The sequence below is a fragment of the Neolamprologus brichardi genome, chromosome 18 (genome assembly GCF_056152115.1).
Source record: "Neolamprologus brichardi isolate AB-2024 chromosome 18, ASM5615211v1, whole genome shotgun sequence".
In the NCBI taxonomy this organism is placed as follows: domain Eukaryota; kingdom Metazoa; phylum Chordata; class Actinopteri; order Cichliformes; family Cichlidae; genus Neolamprologus; species Neolamprologus brichardi.
Window position 1 is genome coordinate 18,639,341 of NC_142121.1, and position 24,578 is coordinate 18,663,918.

At 43.0% G+C, this 24,578-nt stretch overlaps 2 protein-coding genes across 2 annotated transcripts; both read right to left on the minus strand.

Annotated features, from left to right (window-relative positions):
- Positions 1 to 15,604: 15,604 nt before the first annotated feature.
- LOC148097731 (uncharacterized) lies at positions 15,605 to 17,160 on the minus strand. Its single transcript, XM_087831938.1, has 2 exons — positions 16,576 to 17,160; positions 15,605 to 16,119 (listed from the first exon to the last, which is right to left on the minus strand). The coding sequence occupies exons 1-2, from the start codon at positions 17,075 to 17,077 to the stop codon at positions 15,605 to 15,607; spliced, it is 1,017 nt and encodes a 338-aa protein (XP_087688064.1). The 5' UTR covers positions 17,078 to 17,160.
- Positions 17,161 to 19,804: 2,644 nt separating this feature from the next.
- On the minus strand, positions 19,805 to 22,557 carry LOC148097732 (uncharacterized). The gene has a single exon (XM_087831618.1). The coding sequence runs from the start codon at positions 22,268 to 22,270 to the stop codon at positions 19,805 to 19,807; it is 2,466 nt and encodes an 821-aa protein (XP_087687744.1). The 5' UTR covers positions 22,271 to 22,557.
- Positions 22,558 to 24,578: the final 2,021 nt, after the last annotated feature.

Consider the following 24,578-nt stretch of genomic DNA (forward strand, 5'->3'; position numbering starts at 1 on the left):
TCCTGTTTCTCAGTCCCTGATTACTTTCCTATGTATATAAGCCCTGTGTTTTCCTGTGCTCTCTGTCGCGTCGTACTTTCTCCATGCTGTGTGTTTGTCGTGTTCCAGTATTCCAGCACCTCTGTTCAGCGTTTTTGTTCTGTTCTTGTGAGTCTTATTTTTGAAGGTTTTTCAGCAATAAAGCTGCGTTTTCAGTTTAAGTCCGTCTCTGAGAGTCCTGCGTTTTGGATCCATTTTCCTGCCTTCCTGCCACACAGCCAACCATGAAAAAAACAGGTTTTGACACTAGGCCTGCCAAATGGGCTTATTTTTTTGCAGAAGAGTTTAGGATAGCTAAATAAAAATATAAAATATCAGCTCATTTGGGTGATGCCTTTTTTCTTTTTAGAGTTCTGAGATTAAAATCAAATCAAAATTGAGGCACCAGTTTAGTTCTCTGGTTGTGAAGGTGATGATCTACAAGAACGCTGGAATGCAGTCGTTCTTTGCTCTGTGTCTTAACGATCAATCTCTCCCTTTCTCATTGTGTCAAATCTAAAGTTTGGTGGAGGGGGGGATTATTATGTGGGGGTGATTCTCAGTTGGGCTTTCCCCCGTAAATCTAGTGAAAAGAACGCTTCTACAAGACTGCTCAAAAATTCCCCTAAACACATTCCTAAACAATATGGCAAGCCTTCCCAGGGGAGTTAAATTAATATTAAACCCTATGGATCAAGAATAAGATGTCACTCAAGTTCATATGAGTGGGAAGACAGACCAGCAAATGCTTTTGGCAGTATGGTGTATCTGCAAACTTGCGTCTTCCTAAGAAAGTTAATAGGCTTTGTGTTAGGGGGGAGTGAGTTTCCACACTAGATCCTTGGAATGAAACTCTTCTCCAGGTCTTACAGTAGGTGCTTTCATGGTTTTGCAATTAGGAGGTTGTCCACCTCGTATGTGAGGGGGCAAACTCCTCAAGATGGATGGTGGCCATTTAGAAGTCAGCCATCTTGGATACAACTTTAGTTTTTTTCAATAGGAAGAGGCCCATGTGACACATCAAACTTATTGGTAATGTCACAAGAAAAACAATGGTGTGCTTGGTATCAACGTTATTCTTTCATGAGTTATTTACAAGTTTCTGACCACTCATAAAATGTGTTCAATGTGCTGCCCATTGTGTTGGATTGTCAATGCAAGATCATTACAAAAGTGGTGTGGTTTTTTCAGAAGCAGCATTCAGACATGTTATTGCGGTTGGGTAAAAGCTGTGTTTGAGTCCATTTGTCATTACACTGATTGCTCTGTACTGTCTGCCCGGGGGCAACCGTTCAAACAGGGAGTGTGAGGTATCTTTTATTATGTTCTGAGCTTTTTTAATACAGCGCGTATTATGTAGATCTTCCAGTGTGGGGAGAGGGCAGCCAGTGATCCTTTGAGCGGTGTTAATGACCCCTTGGAGTGCTTTACTCTGAGCCACTGTCCACACTCTCTCCACTCCACGGGTCTGCCAGCGAAGGCGTGACAAGTCCTTCATTCTGGTTTATTTTCACCAGAATTGGACATCAACATTGTATAGGAATTTCTTTTACCTAGGTATTAATCACATTATGTTATTGTAATGCCTTGGTGCCACTGGATTTTAACATGTCTGACACTCATACTTAAGACAAATGGTAGGGGGTGTAGTAAGGATGTTGGGGGAAACAGGAACTCCAGAGGACCAGTCTTTTGTCTCTTCGAGGACTCTGGGAAGTGGCAAGGGAGTGTGAACCTTAAGGTGTGAAACAGCTGTGTACTGCCTTTTGTTCCTGGAGAAGGTATTTAACTGAGAGCCATGCTAGGCTCAGGGAGATTCTGCAGACCCTGCCCCGTGATCATGTAGGCTCTTCATCAAGCTTGGTTGTATGTTGTCTTTGTGTGCTTTGATTAAAGAATGTTAGCTACCGCTCACCGCTCGTCTGCAGGCTTTATTTAAGTGGAAAACTTCCACAACAAAATGGCGACAAGGATGGGATGGTCCGTGTGGTCGCTGAACTACGGTTCCGTGGACGGGCTGATCACCCCTGAGGAAAAAGGTACCTTTGTCCTACCAGCTGTTGAAGCAAAGGAAATGGAGGAGTCACGGAGCCGTGTGTTTCAGTTACTACCGAGATCATCGATTTTGAGGGGACTGCTGCAGATGGGTGAGTTGTAGCTAACTTTGTATACAGTTATGAGGAGTTTTTTTGTCTGGCCGAGCGGTGAAGTGCTTGTTGCTCCGGAGTTCGAGTCTCCGGAGGGAAAATCCTGGGGTTCGAGTCCCCAGGCTTGTGTTCGGTTCCGGTGTTGTGCAAAAGAAAAGCAGTTGTCTGCCAGAGTAATTGCAAAAACACCGGTCCATCACAGGGAACGGTGGTTCGAGTCCACCGTTGATAATCACTTCTGCACAACACAGTGCGCGGAGTGACGGTATTTTAGCACTTTTCTGCCGGTAAGGGAAGAAGGTGTCGGATTATGATATTATTTTATGCCATGTTAGACCCCTAACTAAAGATTGTGAATTATTATGTAGTTTTAGTTTGCATTATGCTCCTGAATTAGAAGAAGGTGATAACTATTACATTTGGTAAACTGATTTGCATTACATTAGACTGCTGATTTATTGTGAATGAATGATATTGTTTTATGATGCATTATACTGCTGAGTTATAAGAAATACTGTTCGCAGAAAGTCATCGCCTTATTTGTCTGATTAGAAGAGAACAGAGCATACTGCCCCATCTCATCAGGAGCAGATAAACAGGGAGCCAAGGTCGTAGCTTAGGCGCTGTGTGAGAAAGAATGTGAATGTTTAGGCTTTTATGATTAGGTGGGGGCCACTAGAGGCTATAAGAGTTTGATCAAGGCTCCACCATTTTGAGATCTGATGCTGTCTGCTGTATGGTGTCCATCTCCCACGCGTGTGTTCATTAAATCATCGTTTGACTTGACCCGGCCGGACCAGTGTGGTTATTTTGGGTTTTCCTCTTGTATCCATCCCCAATATTTGAATCCGTAACAGTTTTGGGGGCTCGTCCTGTGGTATTGGGATGGAAGTTTTGGAGGTTTGGACGGTCCGAGGTGGTTGAACGGGCAGGCACGAGCCAGTGGTCTGACGTGAGTGGGCAAGCCGGCACATTTAAAGGTGAGGCACAACCTGTTGAATGTAAATCCAAACTGTGCCAAATTGGACTGTATAAATTAAAAGTCTACTCACTGAAATTACTGGTGAAGGCCTGTTTTGATTTTGATGAAAAATCTCATGAGTTTTGAAACTTGAAATAAGCTTATAAGTTACAATACTGAGTTAGAGGCTCAAGGTAAAGGAAAATAATACTGAGTTAGAGGCTCAAGATAAAGGAAAATAATACTGAGTTAGAGGCTCAGGTAGTTTGATAGGGAATTGGTCATTTTGTGAGTTAGAGGCTCCATTGGTCTAAAGGATTGCATCTGTGTTGGCCATGTTGAGAGTTAGAGGCTCCATTGTCCATAACGTTGCATCTGCGTCAGTCATACTCTTGTTTTAGAGGGTTGACGGCGGTTTAAAAGTATTATAAATTTTGTGAGAACGGTGGTTAGAGGCCACTAAGAGGCGCATAGCCCGGAGGTTACGCTCCCTCCTGGCTGCGGACGCGCGACCTTGACCTGTCGGCGAACAGGGTTAGTTCAGTTGGCTTGACTGTGGGGTACAGGGCATCCTGGAACAAGCTAGGAGTTAGAGGCTCCTTATCTGCGCTTTTTTGGACACTTTAAATTGAGTTAGGGACTCTAGAGATGAGGCCAGATACAGTTAGAGGCTGATACTGGTTAATTGATTACAAAAAAGTTGGACTTTCTTCGGTTGGACCCGTTATCTTAAATTTGTCAAAATTGTGTAGGCGCTAAAACTGTCAGGCCTGAGAGTGATTGTAAATATAAGACGTCTTTGTAAAATAAGATAGAGAGTTGAGTGTGAAACGAGGCTGTGTGTGTGACGACAGCGCGCTGCAGCGCTGCGAGCTATTTTGTGTGAACATGCAAATGAGGTGGCTGCTTTGAAGCCCACAGAGGACTTCCTGTTTAGCGTGTTATTGAGTTTTATAAGTATGATTTGCAAACAATGATACATGCCTGTAATTAAAACGCTGATTTTGCTGATTATAATATTACAAATAAAGTTTTGAATGACTATGGTGAATGTTTAATGTTTGGCTGGGTTTTCATATAGAGATTGACAGACCACGTGACTTTCGCGCATTGCATGCCGGTAACTCGTGGCAAAACAATCCAAGTACCGCATCAAATGCAAGCATTTGCAGCACCGCAAAACGTTCATTCTTCGGTTCCAATACCTTCTTGCTTTTTCTTTGCCCCCCAAAAAAGTTATGTACAAAACGAAGGAGAACAATGCCGGACCGTACAAAGACGGACTTGATGAAAAGTCAAAGAAAAGATACGAGGAAAAAATCAAAGGAGTGAAAGGGTTAGACCCTTACGAGCACACAGAGTGGACAACATACGTTAGCGTGCTGCCCAACTTTCACCGCGCTCATATTTATAATCATACGGTTCTTGGAGTGAGTGCATACACTCATGAAGTTTAGTAACTTCAGGTCACTGCAACAAGCCCAGGTACAGTTTACCGACGGATGGGTACAGGACCATGAAATGCACCGTGTAGAACGAAAGACCATCATACGTATCATAAGTTTACCAGTCTCACAAATCGTCTTCATAAATACACATTCGTTAACCGTTTATTAATAGGACCTTTGAGCTCAACGGTAATTAATTAGTAGTGGAAATAATTTCTGGTTCGCATTACAGAAATGTAGCAGTGACAATAATATTGTATGCTGTAATCGTACTGGGCAATTAGTGATAGCATAGCGCCACAATTTCTGTTCAGCGCCAGACTTGCTTGTAACCTATATCACCAATTATGTTATGAAAAATGACTATTAACTACTACAAAACACTGACCACTGTGGAAATGTTTGGAGCAGACTAACCTGTGAGCTGGAGTGTTCTGGGACGTTATATTTGGTCTTTGAATGGCTGCAATCCAGGCCATCTGTCGCCTCTTTTTACTTCGGAAACATGGCTCGAATAATTTCTCTTCAACGACGTAATCCGATAAAAAAAAAACGATCTCTTTACCCGTCGGCTTCATGGCTGTCATGCGACCGGCTATTGCAGTTAATAATACAACAGCTTCTTGACAGTTTTTTGTGTTTCTTTTTATCGCTGTGTAACTGATTTCAATTGCAAGCCTGCGTGCGCTAGTACCTCTTGCCACGAGTTCCCAGAATTCTTTGCTGTTTTACCCTTGAATGACGTCACATTTTCAATCTCTATAGGAGAGACGGCATTGCAGCTGCTGGGGGTGAGTGACCGGAAATTTGCATGCCCATAAAAGGCAACTGCCTGACTGTGTGAACTATGCACCAAGAGAGAGAGAGTAAAATCTAGGCAGATGAACCAAATGGATGTTGTAAGAAAAATAGTAAATGAATGTTTTAGTCTCTTAATACAGGTGGATTTCTCTCAACCTGGAAACCTGAGTACAGCAGCAAAAGGATAGATTAACAAAATTGGGACGACACACAGGCCAAGCTCTGGCTCAAAATTTTACAGCTTAACCTCTCACTTTGTCCATAACCGAAAAAGAAGCTTAAAGGACATCTTCTCCTCCAGTTATCGGTTACCATCACTGGAAATTTTCAGGCAAGTTTTTCACTGAATTGTTTTTGGCACCATGTGTCCCTGAATCTCACAAGCAAGCTCTAATTCCTGGCTGAAGACATGGAATGCTGTTATTTAAGGTGGGAAATCAAAATTTGGGAAACAAAATTAAAAACACACACAATTAGAGAAATGCCTTGTTTGAGAAAAAGTTAAAATAACCCACCCACAAACGCACATACACGCAATGAAGAAACAGCTTACATTCATGAACATGTGAAGATTTTCCAGCAAGGTTAAAGCAGTGAAACTTAACATACACCTGTTGTTAAATGATAAAGTTTATCTACTACTAACAAATAAACTCTCTGGGTTGCAGGACAACAACTTGACTTCAAAAAGACAGACACTGGTAAATCACAAACCAGTGATGAAACAACAAATTTAGTGGTTAAAAGAGTCAAATTGTGACATGTTTTCCTCTGATTGATTAATACAAGTGATTACTGAATGAAATAAAATTCCTTTTTTGAGTTATTAAACATGATCTTAAGAATTTTAACATGTACCTGTGTTGTCCTGTCAACTTGGTGGGTTATGACTTGATTATATAGTGAGAAAAAACAAAAAAAAGGGGGGGAGAAGGCTGACACAGGGCCTGGCCCCTCTCTGAATAACACAGCCAAAACAACATCATTTTCCTGTTCGTCTGTTTTTGTTTTGTTTTTGTTTTTTCTCTTTATGCTTAATTACAGGCTGCTTTGTCGGCCCGGAAAGCCGAGGCTGACCTGGACTCCTGCTCTCCCCTCTACCATCTTTGCTCTCCCTTCTACCATCTTTGATGTGACCCTGGCCAAATGCTACAGCAGCTGGACCCACAACAACAACCTGAAAATGTCAACAGTGCTGCAGGAAAGATCTCATGCAGCGGAGACGGAGAACTTTAAATCCAAGGCCCGTTTCACTACACGGGGGAGATTTCCAGACAGCTTCAGCTGACAGAGCTGCGACGAGACGCCTATTAAGCCCAGATGAAAAGTGAGGCCGAGCAAAAGAAGGCTGACCTTAACAACTCTGCATTAAACCTGTGCAGGACAGTGACGGACCAACACAGATGATCAGGCAGCAAAAAGGGCGTGCCAGAGACATGAGGAGTAACTGAGGTCAGGAGGCACCTCAGATTGGACAAAAGCACCAGAAGAACATAAGCTGAAGGCACAGGTGTCGGGGCTCGGTCAGGAGCTGACCTCTGAGAAGAGCCGAACAGCAGAAGGCCGTGGAGCAAAGCAAGGAAAACATCAATAAACTTCAATCTGACGTGTACGGAAAAGACTCTGAGGCTTTTGCCCTCAGTGAGAGCTCGAGACATCAGAGCAGAAACTGAGCATGGCTCAGGAGGAGCTGGCTGCTAATCAAACCCATCAGTCAGGCTTAGAGTCCCAGATACAGGACTTGAAATCAGGCCGGAGCTTGCTGGAGCAGGAGGTTGTCAAACCTGACGAGAAGCTCCAACACCAGGAGCAAACCCTGAAGGAGCTGCAGAAGCAAAAAGGGTCAAGTTAAGGAGAAGATACAGGACACTGGAGAAAAGGACTGCCTCAATTGGGGCCAGAACCAGTATGGACAGAACTTTGGGCAGCAGCACCAATGGACCCAAACGGACTGAAAAGGGGGAGGCAGGACCCCAGAGCACGCTTCAGGCCATGGTTTACCCAGAACACCAGAACAGGAAAGTGATGAACACAAACACACACACAGACACACACATCTACATACACTGACTCAGAAGCAAGAGAAACCCACATATGAACACATATGCACTCGTTGATTGACTGAGAAATGACACACTCACACGCACACAAATCGAAATGCTGATTCAATTCACGGAGAAGTGATCCACACACACACACACACACACACACACACATACACATGTTTGTGCAGTGAAGAGTGATACACACACGCTGATGCAATGAAGAATGCTTTACTAACAAATGCTATGCTGATACGCAAAATGCTGCACACAAACGTCCAAATACAGAATTTGTTACAACAACACAAAGAAGCCATTGATTGTTTATTGGTTAAATGCATTTCATGTCACCCAGAGGGCATTTGTGTAGATTTAGGGGACAGGGTCTAAAGCAGTTTGGTTATGAAAACAATGTCTGTGAGTGATGTCTGTTTATGGCTCAAGGCCTCGACTGAATTGTTTACTGTGCTTCACACAGCCTGATAAGGAGCAGTGGTACAGAGTGAAAATGATGAATTAACGGTGTGAGCCTTATTTCGGAGCACCACATTTTTGTGATTGAGATTTAATTGAAGGAGGAACACACTAAAAAATAAAAAGAAGAAAAGGGGGCCAGCCCTTGGATTTACGTAAGCATCCCACGTGTATTTAACACAATTGCCTCAGGCTTTAAAGATCTGTACAAAATTCAACAGGAAATCATAGCTTCCCTGTATTTCCTACATTGTTGGCATGCTGGTGAGTGCTGTTGCTCCACAGTAAGAAGGTCCTGGGTGCAAGTCCACAGTCTGGTTAGTTTGCAGTGGTTTCTCTCTGGGTATTCTGGTTTCCTGCCACAGTGAAAAGTCATGCAGCTCTTAGAGCTAGGTTAATTGATGACTCTAAATTATCTGTGAATGTAAGTGTAAATGGTTGTTTGTTTCTATGTGATAGACTGGTGACCTGTTCGGGGTGCACCCTGCCTCGTAACCTATCACTCCAGGGTTATTTCCCAGCCCTCCTGCAATCAGGATAAAGATAGGAGGATGGTAGTTGTTGTAGACCCATTCAATTTTTATGGTAACCAGAATTTAGACTTTGTTGAACCGTAGGCAATATGAAGACAACATGTAGTATTTAAGGGACCAAGTAGAATTTGGATAAAAGTTATTGAATAGTGTTGAAATAAAATGACAGAATTGTGAAGAATTAAAATATTCCAGGAGCTCAACTTACTCCATCTGAAAATGTTTTAATCGTGTTTTATGAACTCAAAATGCACAGGTTAACTGAAAATGAAAAGGTTGTGTTGATTTAACTCAGTTGTTTAAGTTTCTACCAAAGCAAAACATTTGTGTGCAACTAGTGTCCACTATTGACTGAAATAAGTCCAACATGTTTTTCGTCAGTGCAAAAGAAGTTACGGTACCTGTATGCCTACACAATATTGTCCCGGGACGGAGAAAAACTTTCTGGTGAAGTTTTGGTTGATTTTGGGTTTTGCTTAACACTAGGTTGATTTTATCAGTGAGGTTTGGATTGTTTTCTTTCTCTAAGAGAGAGAAATGTGGTTTTATGCTTGGACATGTTTCTAACGGGCCCCAGTATTTGTTATTATATGAGTATTTTATTGGTTACGTTTGTTTTTGCTTTTGTTACAGTGCACTGAAATAAGAACATCTGAGAGGAGTGATCCACCGGTGGTGATATTTTGGTATTTTGTGAGTTCCTGATTTAACAAATCAGCTCTTTAATCCAGGCCTGAGAGATTGAACTTTAAAGCGCTATAAAACATTCTTACTGAAAACAGTTGCAAAGTATTTTTCTCCATGATTATAATGGGCTTGGGAGAAATTCACTTATATGGGACATTGATCACATGAGAAGTCCTGAGGCTAAAAGGATTGCAGCGAGTCAATCCAGTCCAAAAAACAAGGAACTGTTTTTCCTTTAAAATGATGATGTCATCTTGCTGGTGATGGAGGCTCGAATAGGTTGCGTGTGAGACTCCATTATCAGCAATATCTGGTATGAATGTGTGTGAATGTATGCATGTGACTGGACTGTGATGGACTGACAACTAAAAGTTTTAATTGACTTGATACTGAGACAAAACGGTACCGACTTTAGGATTAGTAAATGTCCACAAACAATTCACCCAGCCTGTAAAAGAAGGGTGGATGTTTTGTCTTGCTTTGTTTTGTTTTTGCAGGAGTAGAAGGAGGACAGAGACTAAAGGGGGAGGCTGTAGCTTCACATGAGTGTGAACTGCAGACTTAACCCTTTGGTTGCTAATTTTGAGTTATTGATGTTTCCATCAAGAAAATTGTGTTTTATTAGTTGTGTTTCGATTAATGCATCACATTATATTGTTGGGAATGTTAAATGCTAAAATGGAGAGAAGCTTTGATTTCACTCATGACTGAACATGTTATTATTAACCATAGCAGGCCACTGTAAAAAGCCAATTAATTTTGATAGAAAAAAAGCAAAAAAAGACTTTTATTGATGTCTATGAATAACAGGGGAATGATAGACTTGTCACATTCAAAATAGAGATATGTAATGACAAACACTGGTCCATGTCATTTAGGTTCTCCATTGAAATAGTCAATAATTTAGAAAAGTAAGATAGAACCGACAGGGGCATGTGCTGAGATGTGGTGCTGCACAAGAACAAGAGCAAAATAAAGAAAAATTATTGTGTTTAGCTTTGATAAATTAAAATTAAAATGTATCATTACACTCAGAGGATCAATATGAAATTTAATATATGCTAATTTTGTATGAAGTACATGACTGATAACTGTTCTGTCCTGAGCTTTTGTTTTTATAGCGCCCACTTGACCACACCAACAGTTTCTCGCCACCAAAATTGGGTACTTGGGTACTCAAATTCTTAAAACTTGACCCCAAATATGAAAAATTCTTCAAACATTTAGAGACAGAGTGGAGTTCAAGATAAACATAATGTAGCAAACCACATAAGGATGGAGCGTTGGAATCAATAAGATGGTGAAAAACACGCAGGAAAAATGTTGATCATGTTGATTATGTTTATTCCAGTGTGCAGAGATTGGCTAATCTGACCAGGAAATGTTATAAAATGGATTGTCGGAACAATCAGCGTTAAAGTCACCTTTGACAGTCCAGACTAAGATGGCGTTGGACATCTTCAGGGCGGAAAAGGGTTGGTGTGACCAAGGTGTGGTTTGGCTTGTTGTATGTATATTTTAAGATGATATGGCTCTGGATGGACCAGTTACCAGGGCATGGAAGGAGGACAGACTTATTAAATGAGGAGAAGGAATTTTCTGGGATTGAAGATCCTCTGGGTGAGTGGTTGACTAAAAGCACGCATAAAATAAAAGCTGTCGTTTGTTATTGATTGGTAATAGATTGATAATTGGCCACATTCACAGTTGTATTGACTTGTAGTGGACGTAGTCTACTTCATGTTTAAGCACTCTAATTAACAGATTGAAAATAGTGACATTAAAGGAAGAATATGCAGCACCACCCTGTCAAACGCCAGTGCCGGTGGGGCTCAGTGATGAATCAGGTGAGCTTCATGGTTGAATCAAAACATAGATGCCCCTGCTGTGGTCAGTAAGGGATAAAAAGGGTGTGTTTTACTGTTATTTTAGCATCAGCATTATTGTTACATCAGAATCATATAACAAGCATTGCATTGAACATTTATTGAAGCTATTGACATATTAACATTTGTATTACAGTGATTGTTATAACCCCATGTTAATCTTCTATCTACAGGTGTCAAAAGTAGTCAACAAGTTCATGTTGAAGTGAAGTTCATGTTAATACAGGTTTTGTTTGTAGACGATTGTGAAGATGCAGGCTCTGGGTGGAGCCAGGAGTTGAACAGATCTAATATGACAATTAAATTGATTTCATTCCCTAACACAGGATAACAAGACTGGAGCAACGACACTGGATAGGAGAAAGTCTGATACTTTCTAAGATATGAGGTCACTAACCTTTTCTTTTAATTTTCTAGCTTCGTTGAATGGACACAAGTTAGAATTAGAAATGGCTAATTTGTTTTTGATGTCTTTTATTAGAATGAGTGGTTTTAATCATTTTCATACACACCTTGCAAATGTGCTTATAATGAGTTGGCACTCGGTTTTTTTTGAAGGTCATAAGCTTCGTTCGGCGACAGTCCGGACTGATAAAGTGTAGGAAATGCCAGTGCAGCGGGCTAAATGCAAACACGCTTACACACACATACACTAAATTAGGATAAGTCCTTGGGACATTCTGAATATTCTAAACAAATTCTGAATCACCAAAAGATCAGTAGACAACAACATTAGATTGTTAGAGCTAGGAAGAGAGGTGTTTTGGTTTTCTGTCTCTTACAGAGAAAGGAACAGACACCAGACGAGGTCACAGATATACGAGGATCCTTCGCAGCAGAGACAGACACGGTGACTGCGGAAACATCATCTGGGTTCAAGTGTCATGGCATTTTGGGTTCCATCTAAGTCACCTCAAAAGGATGGATCCCATAAACACAGCAATAACCATGAAGGGGTTGACGGAAATCCAGGAACACCAGACTAACAAGGTTCGATAGGCTCTTGGGCGAAAGGGGAACACGTTCCTGTTCCTTTTTCTGGGGAACACAGCGGTGACCCCAGAATACACAGATCATTGTTTGAAATCGGGGCAGAATAATCCCCTGATCTGTGCAACGACTGAAGGGTTGTCTAACCCCTGAGGTTGAAGGAAACAAGAGCAGAGGATCACCCGACTGGAAGACACTGGTGCCTACAGCCATAAAATAAAGGTTAAAAGCTCCTCGGACAGAGGTTCTAGTCTGAGTACGTTTGAAGGGTATAAGGTAGCACCGAAATAAAGCTGTGGGAGAACTGGGGAGTGATGGGAGTATCATCTGTACTGTTACGGATTCAAATATTGAGGAGGGATACAGGAGGGAAAACCAAAATAACCACACTGGTCCGGCCGGGTCAAGTCAAACGATGATTTAATGAACACATGGGTGGGAGATGGACACCATACATCAGACAGCATCAGATCTCAATACAAACTCCACACACTCATTGTTTTATGAAAATCAGGGTATTAGAACGCCCCCTCATGCGTACAGATAATACAATACAGTCAATATTGACAACTTTAGACACATCAAGAAAAACATTCTCTTCGTCTCGAGGACAGACACTGGCTCCAGCTCCTCTCCTCGGAGCCAACTGTCCCCTACGGAGACACAACATTATAGCTGCAAGGTTTTCCAAATGATCAAGTTGACCTGTGTATAAAACGCTGAGTCAGGGCTACAATATTAAATGCATGTTGGTTTAATGAACTACCATTACTTAAAACTTAATAAATTGATTGATTGAATCTTTATTTTGAACATGTTAAAAAAGTACATCAACATAGAATCAAAAGAGACAAATAAACAAAGCAAAGTTTAGTTAAAAGATATAACTGAATAAAAATCACAAAGAATCACATAATATCAGTGTTATGTAAGCGCGTGCAACCTCCTGGGCCCAAAGTCATCCCACACCATGGATCAGCCAGTCATAACGCTGACTGAAGTTTTTAACCTTTATTAACTCGGGCACAACTCTTTAATAAGCAACAAACTGCCATATGTGTAAGGTGATCATGTTTACACCTGCAAAAAAGAGATCATATAATTGTTCTGACACCTGTAAATAAAAGATTAACACCAGGTTATAACAGTCACTGTAATACAAAGGTTAAATGTAATGTCAATAACTTCAATCAATGTTTAATGCAATGCTTATTAAATGATTCTGATATAATGATGATGATTCTGCTAAAAATGAAGTAAAACACCCCTTTTCACCCGACAATTCCCTCTGTTGACCTCTAGGAGAATCCAGAGGTCACAACACCAAATGTTATATCAATTTTTGATCTACACAGCCTGTTCTACGTGCATCAGTGGCATCATGGACATGGGAGTCACAACTCCAGGGTCCACTGCCCTTATGATCACTTTCTCTAATAATGCTCTGGCACAAGGAATAAAACAACACCCACAAATAACAAAAATACCCACCAAAATAGACAAAGTAAGCATGACCGAAAGCACAAGCCCTTTCCACCGTCCGAACACCGAGTCCATCCAGCCCTCCAGCGGATTGTCAACTCCTGAGTGATCATGCATCGTTTCAGACAGGCTCTTTAAGCCCTCAAGAGCCCGAGTCACTGAGCCGTCCGGAGCGGTGTTGTTTGGAATGAAGGTGCAGCACTGATCTCCAAACATGGCACAAACGCCCCCTTTTTCTGCTAATAGCATATCAAGGGCCATCCTATTTTGCACACCCATTAATGAGGTGGGACCCACCTGCTCCGCTAACCCCTCCATCCCGTCTCTGGTCAGGTTAGAGAGTCTCAGCACATTATAATGAACATAATTAATCCTGTCTACGTTCTTGTTTGGGGTCACTGGAAAGAAAGCAGAGATTATTGGAAGATTTTCAAAACCGGCTGCTATTTGGTCAGCAAGTTTATATTCACTTGGAACCCCCCTGGGCACTCCAATGGAGTCGATCCAGGTTGGTGAATTCATTCTAGGGTCATAAACATGTGTTCCATCAATTTGTCTTTTCAGCAAAATGTGTCTCTTGCGTCTGGCTGCCAATGTGCGTGTGTTGCGCTGTGGGGTCGCTTTTACCTGATTTCCAATTAGCATAAGTGGCGCTCCTAGTCTCACCATCGCGCACGTCCCCACGCTTCCCAGAGGAACACGAACCAAAAGAGTCTTGTGGCCGCAATAATAATACAGCCCGCTCCTGGCCCAGGTTCCAATCAATGTAGATGCATCACTTACATTATTTGTGGTCCTCCCCATGTGTGTAACAGAACACCAACTGGGATCGATTTCTCCCAAATTATACTTTACTTTATCCGTGGAGAACTTAAAACACGTATAATTATCTTTTCTAGGCATAAACGGTCCTACTTGGGTGTATTTGTGGATAGGGGGAAATAAACTGGACAAAACAGTGCAATTCCCACTATTCACCACTTCTCTCGTCATTCGCAACATGCAATTATAGCCCCACTGATCCTCTGGATGCAGTGGCGCAGGTTCTGTGAACAAACGCGGTCTAGCGGAAGCACAAGCTACACAATTAGACAATTTTTGTTCTCTCGCATTTTGAGCCATCCAGTCCAGCCAGAGGTTACTGTCACTGAACCCGGTGGCGCGTTCAATCAAATCTCGAGGTTTTAATGTGCTGTAGTCCACCGACAGGACCCGTCTACCGTTTGGTTCCTGCTCCTCTGGTACCGCCTCCGACGACCCGCTTCCCTTCTGGCCTGTAAAAGAAGTAACAGAGTTGATTGGATCGAAAGTCACGGGTGTTGCTGTTTCTTTTCTAACTGACTGTACTATGTTATGTTTTCCTAAGAAATTAACTTTAATTAACCTTTTTGGATCAACTCCTGCAGTTTCCACGCCCACAACTAAATATACAGGTTTTTCCCGCTGCCAATTCCCCAATGACAAAGTTAACAGATTTTTAGATGGACTGTAATCCCTTTGAAGTTTAAGCTCATTTCCTGGTCCTAATTCTGACGGTTCCCAATTTTCCCCAGTATAACCCTTTACCTGATTCCAATTCCTACACCACCCGTCATAAGGCCGATTTCCCCTTTCGCAGTGTGTACTCACTGAGTAATCCCAGCAGATCCACACATTGTATCCTCGCCAATTGCCGCTCGCGCCCTTACAGTTAAAAACATCACACAAATCAAACGTAAAAGAGGTTGTGGAGCCGTTAACATAATCTAATTCTAAACCACCATAAGTGCTGAGACACTCATCCGTTTTACCAGAGATTTTGCGCTTCATTCTCGCCCGCGACTTGAGTTCACTGAGTGGTATATCGAGTGGGGCTGGGCTGGAATGACCTCCGTGCTCAGACAGTCTGCGTGGGCCGGTCTGCAACAAATAAACCAAAAAACATATAGCGGTGATTAATAACATAGTTAACATCAAATGAAGTAACCTTTTGTTAATTTTTGTAACTTCTCTCTCATCACAGGTTTCTGATTGTTGTAATGGCATTGTATCATGTATGACTTGTTTTTTGTTATTTTTTGTCTTTTTTTTGTCTTTTTTTTTTTTTTTACATACAAGTTCAAAACTCTTCTTATTAAAGCCTTTATGTGAAATCTTCAATTTGATACCGCTCCTTTTTGCTGTCGCGGTGACTTCCTCCTAAGCTGGTCTTCGTTCTTCGGCCTCCCAGATAGACTACCGGTCGGCCCGTTGCACAGGTGTGAGGGTTTATTCTGCCTCTGTTTTTCACCTGTGTTGGGTGGAGTTGCAATTTTTTCCACCCAGCTGTCGTGTGCCGGTGCACACTGCGACCAATGGTACCAGTTGTCGCCTTTCCCTTTCAGTTGAACCGCTTTCGCCGTCCGGGCAAACACCTCGTATGGGCCAGTCCAACGAGGTTCCTTCCACTTTCGTTTGATGACCTTCAGCCACACCACTCTCGCGTCTGGGACCTCTCCTTCTCCTGGGGGTTTTTCACAAGCCGCCTGCTTTGTGAAGCTGGACACAAGCGCCTTTAGCTCGTTCCAATAGTCTGCGTGAGACCTGTTCCCTCTCGTGCCCTGTTCGACCGGGCCCACCGTCCAAGGTGCCGGAAACTGTCTCCCAGTCAGCAGCTCGTATGGCGTGAAACCTGTGGACTGATTAACAGAACATCTTATGGTCATCAACGCAATCGGCAGGGCCGCGACCCAATTGAGCCCTGTTTGCGCGCAGATTTTAGCTAATTTATTTTTCAAATTTAAATTCATCCTTTCTACTTTCCCTTGGGATTGAGGATGATACACTGTTCCAAATTTGTGCTGAACTCCCAACATTTTTTCCACCTTTGCCAAATCTTGATTTTTAAAGTGGGTTCCATTATCTGATCGAATTCTTTTAGGGAACCCATGTCGAGGAATATAATGATTGATTAAACATTTGATCACGGTCCTCGCATCTTCCTTTTTAGTCGCCCATGCCTCTGGCCAGCCGGTCAGTACATCTACACACACCAACAAATAACGAAGACCACCAGGGCCTGAATCAATCATATCAGTGAAATCAATGACAATCTCCTCTCCCGGCCTCTCAGGCATCCGGAACTTACCCAATTCTGGTTTGATCACTGGCTTGGGATTGTGTGCTCCACAGATTAAACACATTTTGGCCTTCTCCCTTATCATTTCTCTGAGGTTGGGGTGCCACCAGTGACACAGATTTCTCTCCATTTGTGCTATTCCGACGTGTCCAAGTCCGTGGGCCTCGCTCACCTTCTGTTTCGCCATTTTGTCTGTTAGCACGGGACGCCCGTCTGGCCCCCTCCACAAGCCTCCATCCTGCCAGGCTCCCTTGTTTTTCCACACCCCCTTTTCCTCTGGGGATGCCTCCTCCTGGGCCTGTTTGACCTCCTCCGTTTGGTTAATTGGCCCTTCCTCTTCTGCAATTACCTGTATCATTTGTCTCCGTCCTTTATAGCCTGCTGCCTCCTTTGCGGCTTCGTCCGCTTTCTGGTTTCCTTTTGCCACCATGCTGGTTCCTTGTGAGTGCCCTTTGCATTTTATGATACTCACTTCTCTTGGATCGGCCAAGGCCTCCTCCAGTTCCTCCATTTCCTTCTTGTGGCAAATAGGTGCGTTGGTTGCTGTTCTGAATCCTGCTCTTTTCCATTGAGGCAGCTCCACGTGCGCTGCTCCGAATGCATACGCTGAGTCTGTATAGATGTTCACTCTCATATCCTTAGCTAACCTCAAAGCTCGAGCTAGGGCTATCACTTCAGCTCTCTGAGCCGACTGCTGTCCCTCAATCCTTTCTGCTTCTTTGACCTGATACTCATTTCCTACTCTACAGACCACCGCATAGCCGGTTTTTAGTCCTTCTTCATCTCTGTGGCAACATCCATCTGTGAACCAATCCTCAGCTCCAGGTATAGGTTCCGCCTTCAGGTCCTCTCTAATTTTTTCTTCAACCTGTGCTCTTTTGACGCAGTCATGTGGTTCCCCTGCTCCCATTAAATCTGCCATGTTAGTTCCTTCATGTGTGAATGTCAAATTTGGAGCCTCCAAAACTTTACTCAATTTCTGTTGTGCCCGTGGCGTCATACTAAATGCTTGTGAGTTCACGTACGCCACTATACTATGTGTAGTGAGTATTTTTAGTGGATGTCCTCTCACTACATGTGCTGTCTTCTGAATGACTTTGGCAACCCCTGCTGCATGTTGTGTGCATGTGGGATGTCTTGCTTCTGTTGGATGTAGTTTTATACTAACATACATGAGAACATCCCTACTCCCCCCTTTTTTCTGAAACAACACCCCGTTTACGACGGAGTTTGTTTCGGAAATATCCAAATAGAATGGCTCATCATAATTAGGTGTAACCAAATCAGATGCTCTTGACAGATCCTGTTTTAATGCAATAAAAGCGATTTCAGTGTCAGACGTCCAAGGCAATTCAGCCTTAAGATTTCGAACGCCAACTTGCTTCAGTAGGCCCCTCAAAGGGGCAGTTTTACCTACATAGTCAGGAATGAACTTTCTGCTGTAACCTGTCAAACCAAGGAAAGAAAGCATTTCTCTCACTGTTCGCGGTTTTGGGTGTGTCAAAATTTGGTCTCTGTGTGTGTTCATTAAACCCACTGATTTGTGTGCGATTACCCGACCCAAAAATGTTACCTCAGGTCGAACCAATTGCAACTTTTCTTTACTCACTTTGAAGCCACCCTCCGCCAATCTATTCAACACGACGAGCGAGGCTGCCGCACAATCCGCTGCTGACGGGGCTGCAATGAGAAGATCATCGACATATTGAATCAATGTACATCCATCTGGCAAATTACATGTTGACAGGGCCTCTTTGAGCACCTGATTAAAAATGCCAGGAGAAAGTGCAAAACCTTGTGGTAGACGTGTGTATCTGAATTTTTTGCCTCTGTATGTGAATGAGAAAATGTCTCTGAGTGACTCATGCAGTGGAAGACAAAAGAATGCATTTGCTAGGTCAATACAAGTGAACCACTTTTGGTCACACTTAATATCTGATAGTGCAGTGTAAGGGTTTGGAACAGGTACAGTGTTGGTGTGCAATATGGCATTAATGGCACGCAAATCATGTGCCATACGATACTTTCCTGTTCCAGATTTCTCCACCGGTAGAATTGGTGTGTTCCAATGTGAGTAAGATGGCTCTAACACTCCGGCATTTAACAGCCCTTCAATTGTTTCTGCAATTCCTTCTTCTGCTTCAGGTTTATGTTTATACTGCGGTCTGTTGATTGGTGTGTTTGATTTCAGGTGGAACAGGATAGGCGAACAGGTGGCCAGGCCAACATCTGCGGGCCCTTTGGACCACAAACTGTCAGGCAGTTTTGACAGTTGAGCAACTGCATCAGGATGATCTGTTCTCTCTCTTCCATATGTTTCTGAAATTTCTTGATGTTCAAGGGTCACTACATCATTAGACATACAAGTTATACGATAGATTTTGGAATTTGGTGCATAACATAAATTTGGAATTTGGGTGCTTTGCCACCCTGCGTCGTCCAGCGCCCGCCTGACCATTGGTCCCAGATCACATGCTCCATGACCTTCGTGGACCGCCAATGTAATGTTATGGGCCGAATTTTCTCCCACATTATACCAAGGCAGTTGTTCATCAGTTAATTTTACAGCCGCGGCTACACCTTCTGGCCCAATGTAAATGTTATTTGTTTGCACATTCCAGCTCTGACCCTCAAGATCAGACTGGAATAGTTCACGATAGGTGTCATCATTTTCCCTGTCATAAAAAAGAGTGACGTGGTATGGATCTCGTGGTGGGGAGTAAACTGCCAAGCTCATTATCCAGGGTCTCCACAGTTGGAATTGACCTAGAATGCCTTCCTCCAGCAGCCTTCCCTAGTAAATGTCGGCTTTGGGTTGTTCACAGTTCTGAAGCAGATACTGAGTCTTTGAGTTTGTTCCCAGGCACGGGAAATGCTGTCCTCCTGGTAGAGTAACAGACAGTCCATCTGCAGAGCACATGATAGTAGCTCCCAGCTTCACGAGCAGGTCCCTGCCCATGAGATTCACTGGCACTTGAGGTGACACCACATATTGATGTTTCACAGTCTGCTTTCCCAGCTTTGTCACGGCTGGATCGGTCAACGGCAGAGTCATTGGAACCCCGGAAAAACCCACCACATTAACTGTGTGATAGGAAAGTGTGGCACAGTCTGGTGTTGCTCTCAATGTGGAATATGTTGCTCCAGTGTCCACTAGAAAGGGCAATTCTGTCCCTTCCACAGTCATTGACAGCATAGGGTCTGCCATGCCCATGCTGTTTGGTCTCTCCGGGCTCCTTCAGTACTGCTGCTGTTCCCAGCCCCAGTCAGCCACTGGGTACTGAGCGACTGGTGCTGCACTTGGGTTTTGGGCTTGATATGCTCCCCTGTACCCATTTCTCCCTCTTTGTGTTCCACGTGCCTGGGGTGGATAGCCTCTCCTTGGATAGCTTTGAAAAGATTCTGGACACTCTCTACTCCAGTGTCCCTCTGCTCCACATCTCCAACAGACATTCCAAGGCATGTTAGTGGGATTCCCTGTTTCACGAGCTCTTTGCACTCCCCTCACTGATCCACCACGCCCTCTTTGCGGACCACCGGTTCCCCAATTCCCTATGGGTTGACGCTGCCTTGGTGCATTGACGGGCCACCTGTCATCAGAGCACAGACCCGGGTCTCCCTCTGGCCATTCAGGCACGGGACCAGGCCGGGGCCCAGCTATCATTATTTTCTTTGCGTTCTCCTTTTCCTCTCTCTTTTTCTCTCCAGCTTTGTTTTTTGCTTCTGCCAACTGCAATTTTAGCAACCACGCTTGCGCTTCTTCCAAGTCTTTTTTTTGTTTGTTCGCGGTATCTTGTTCCTCCTGCAACCGATGTGTTACATGTCTTTCCCACTGCACAGAGTCTGCTACAGCGAAATCTGGATTTTTCTCTAAGTCAGCTTTTACTTGGTTGGGCAGCCCTGCCAGCACCGCAGAACGGAACCACGCACGATGCTCACCTTCATTACCTGGATGGATACCTGTTTCTGACAACCACTGCTCTTTGGCTTTTGCTAAAAACTCCCTAGGTGTATGTTGGGGGTCCCAATTTATTTTAGGTATAGCTCCAATATTAGGGGTTGGGTACTTCTCACGGACTGCGTCAGATAAGGCACCTTGCACTTCATGGTATGGCAGATCATTTGCATACCGAGTTGTATGGGCTATAGCCTCTACATCAGCTAGTCCACCACCGAGCATACAGTGGCCAGCAATAGCACGGAAATCGCCAATGGCAAGTTCCTGGCCTTCGGTCAATCTACTTAATGTTCTTAGCCAACTCGCTCCTCCCTCAGTTATAGGTGGAAGTTGTTTAACCAATGCTTCCAAATCTCTTATTTTATATGGGCGGTACAGTGGTTCATTTTTTGAACCTGCTATTAAAGGAAGATTATAACTAGGGCCAGCAGCTCCTGGCTCTAGTGACACTTTTTTATAGCGAACCGCATGTTGTTTTCCTCTTAAACTGTGAAACATGGGCCTTCTCACTACTCTTCCTCCACGTCCCGATCTCAAATTTCTGCCTACATTTGAGTCTGACTGAACTACTCTGTCTGTTTCCTCATCACTCTCCTCTTCTGATGAAGTCGCACCATCTGCACTCTCCTTCTCTGGCTTAGCTTCAGTCAGTTTTTTCTTGACGTCTTTTAGCGTTTTTATTACTTCCATTAATGCATTTGGATTTTCATGCATCCGGCCATAGACTTCTCCTCTCCAGTTTCTGTCCTTAGCCGTTGTGTCAGGTTTCTCCGACCTACTGGTTTGGGTCTGCCCTTCTCTTGCTGGTGTTGGCAACTCCTGAAAGGTTGACCGTTCACTTCCATCTTCCGTTGAGATTGTATCCTCCATTTTAGGGGTCTGTTCAGTCTGTCTACTGTAACTTGGCTGTTCCTCCATTATTACTTCTGAGTCTGACATTTTTTCTTTACTTGGTGGGCGGGCAGGCGAGGTTAAGCCTTCATCTGCAGCTGAGGCTACCTTTCTCCCTCCCCCACTTTGGGGCTGACATTTAACTGTCACTGACCTTTCTTTGGGACGAACTGTAGGTGGGCTGGTATATTCAACGTCCGCTATTCCTCCAAGAACCACTCCAGTTTGTCCATCTGGACCATGAACTTGTCCCCCACCAAGAGTCATCACAGGCATGATGTATGAATGTGGTGGGGCACTAGGTGATACTGCGGCCCAAGTATATAATTTTGGTGTGTTAGGTTTGTTAGCATCTTCTGGGTTTGATATTAAATCCTTCATTTGGCTCTTTATCTTTTTATTTTCCTCCTTCAGCTGTTTCAATGACTCCATGACATTTTCCATGTCTCCTGTTTCCTCCGTGACATCCTCCATCATCCAAGATGATGCTCCATTCCACAGGAACAGCCATTTACAGCACTTTGCATGGGTCTCCTTTAAATTCTTGATTTCTTTTTTGGCTTTCCGGTTAACTGAACGTCCCTCTGTTTCCTTTTCCAGTTGTTCCAGTTTCTGTTCGCATCTCTCTCCTTCCGTTTTAAACACAATGTTTAGGGCTATCTTCTCCTCCAGCCCTCTCTGTTGGGAGGCAATAATTTTCCTTACCTCCACATCCATCATTTCGCATTCTTTCTCCGCTATTTTTAATGATCCAGGGAAAGCCAAGTGAATGGCTTTTTTTAGCTGTTGCAGTTGCTCCTCCATAGGCCTAAATGCCCTAGACCCACTAGATGTCGCGCTGGAGCTGTTTGCCATTTTCCTGAAACACAGGCTTACCTCCCTCTCAATGACGTTACTCGACTCCTCCTCCTGGGTCACCCCACTACGTCTCCTTGAGAGCTCTCAGAATTAATCTCACCACTCCAACGGTCACAGTCTCCTCCAGACCTGCTCGGTGACACACAATTAACCCAGTGCGTCAGAGAGTTGACCGTGGTTTTATTAATGTTTACACTCAATCACAATGTTTCACTCTCCCATTTAATTTAATAAAACCAAATACATTGTGTGCTGTACTTTATGCACGCTACAGCCACACAGTTTAACACCTTCACACCAGCAAGTCGCCACAAAACCTGCGTCAAGGCGCTCTCGTATCACATAATAATAAATAAACACCATTTTATTTTAACCGGTGGGAGAGTGATGAACCAGTCAAACCCAAACTCCTCAATAGTTCACCATTTTACTTATTTTACTTCAACACTGAACAATCAAACTCCACTTAGTCTCATTTACTCCAGACACCATTAACCATTTCAATCACACAGTCACAAACAATTCATGTCAGCCACACAATTTCAAAAAGCCAATTATCTCCTTTTAAATAATTTCTCACTTCGGGACTTCTCCACCACTAACTCCACAAATTTTAAGAAAGCATATCAAATTCAGTACCGGTCATTACCGCTTGTACCATGGAGAAAACAAACATAGCCGCCTCTGTGACTTCATACTCGGGGTCATCCGCCTGTATGGCTAGTTCAATCACCCCTTTAAATAAAAGTAAACATCGACTAATATATAGATCTAAGTCGTCCAGATGTATTTCTGAACTTATTGACACCTCATAAGGGGCATCTCCCTCTTCTGTCTGTGCAGAACAGTCACAATTCACCTCCAGACGCCCCTCTACCCCTGTAACTTCGATGTGACAGGACGCTGATCGCAACATTATTAGGGTTTTTTATAACTTTATATGAACAGGAATTTATCAATATTGAGTGGGGTGTTTTTCTTCTTTCAAATATGTGTGAATGTAAATGAATTTCTTACTTTTCACAAGTCCACTTTATTGCGTGCTCATAGATTCACTTCTGTTAAAGTTATTCAACAAATATATTTTATTTATTTATTCCTTATGGATTATGTCACGCTTATTAGTGGCTCATATGTACTTAAACTTATGTCTAGACTTGAACACAGAGGTAGAGCATCATTCCATCCTTTTTAGGGTGACAAACTCCACTTTCTCTGTATCAAGACAGCTCATAACCTTTTAACAATTTTATCTAAAGGTATTATTGATTAAGATTCTTCTAGGGGAATAAATGTGTGGTTTTCTAAGTACACTTAAATTTTGTCTCAAATTAGTTCACTACAATTTTGATCCAAATTGTAAACACTCACCTCAAGCATACACCACAATAACTCAGAGTTATATGTATTATATCTTATATTATCACAAGAAAGCAACTGGGTTAATCAAGCATACTTGTCTATAGTCTCACACTGAAAGAAAAAGACGCTCACAGTCTTATAACTTCATATATATCTTGCTTGAATCAAAAGCATTTTAAACTTTCCACTTTTCAGCCATGCAACACAAGAAAAATATGCCAACCACAGTCATTAATCATATATTCACAGCAATATTCAAAACTCATTTATATTATCATAATACACAAAACCAGCATGTTATTTACAGGGCTTTAACAATACTTGCAAAGCATAATTATAACAGTCAATCACACTCTAAACAAAATGGACGCCCTCTGTGTACCTCACAGCAGCCACGTCATTTGCATGTTCACACACACAATCCAATCAGGCACGCAGCGCTGCAGCACGCTATCGTCACACACAGCCTCGTTTCACACTCAACTCTCTATTTTATTTTACACAGACGTCTTATATTTACACTCACTCTCAGGCCTGAAAGTTTTAGCGCCTACACAATTTTGACAAATTTAAGATAACGGGTCCAACCGAAGAAAGTCCAACTTTTTTGTAATCAATTAACCAGTATCAGACTTTAACTGTATCTGGCCTCATCTCTAAAATCCCTAAGTCAATTTACAGTGCCCAAAAAAGCGCAGATACCGTTCAACACGGTAAGGAGACTCTAACTCCTAGTTATTCTGGAGTGCCCCAAGCTCCACAGTGACCAACTGACTATCCCTCAAAGAGGACAAGGCCTAGGCGTCCCTGACCTTGGCAAGCGTTACCTCTGAGCACTGCGCCTCCTAGTGGACTCCAACCACCGTTCTAACAAAATTTATAATACTTTTAAACAACAGACAACACCCAAAACAAGAGTATGACTGAGGCAGATGCAACGTTA

Bases quoted from the DNA above. Each gene is read 5' to 3' on its own strand.
- LOC148097731 (XM_087831938.1), bottom strand. From the start codon at position 17,077: ATGGAGGAACTGGAGGAGGCCTTGGCCGATCCAAGAGAAGTGAGTATC. The intron at 16,120-16,575 runs GTAAGTTCCGGA...ATCAGTCCACAG, and splicing joins AGTGATCAAACCAGAATTGG to GTTTCACGCCATACGAGCTG.
- LOC148097732 (XM_087831618.1), bottom strand. From the start codon at position 22,270: ATGGCAAACAGCTCCAGCGCGACATCTAGTGGGTCTAGGGCATTTAGG.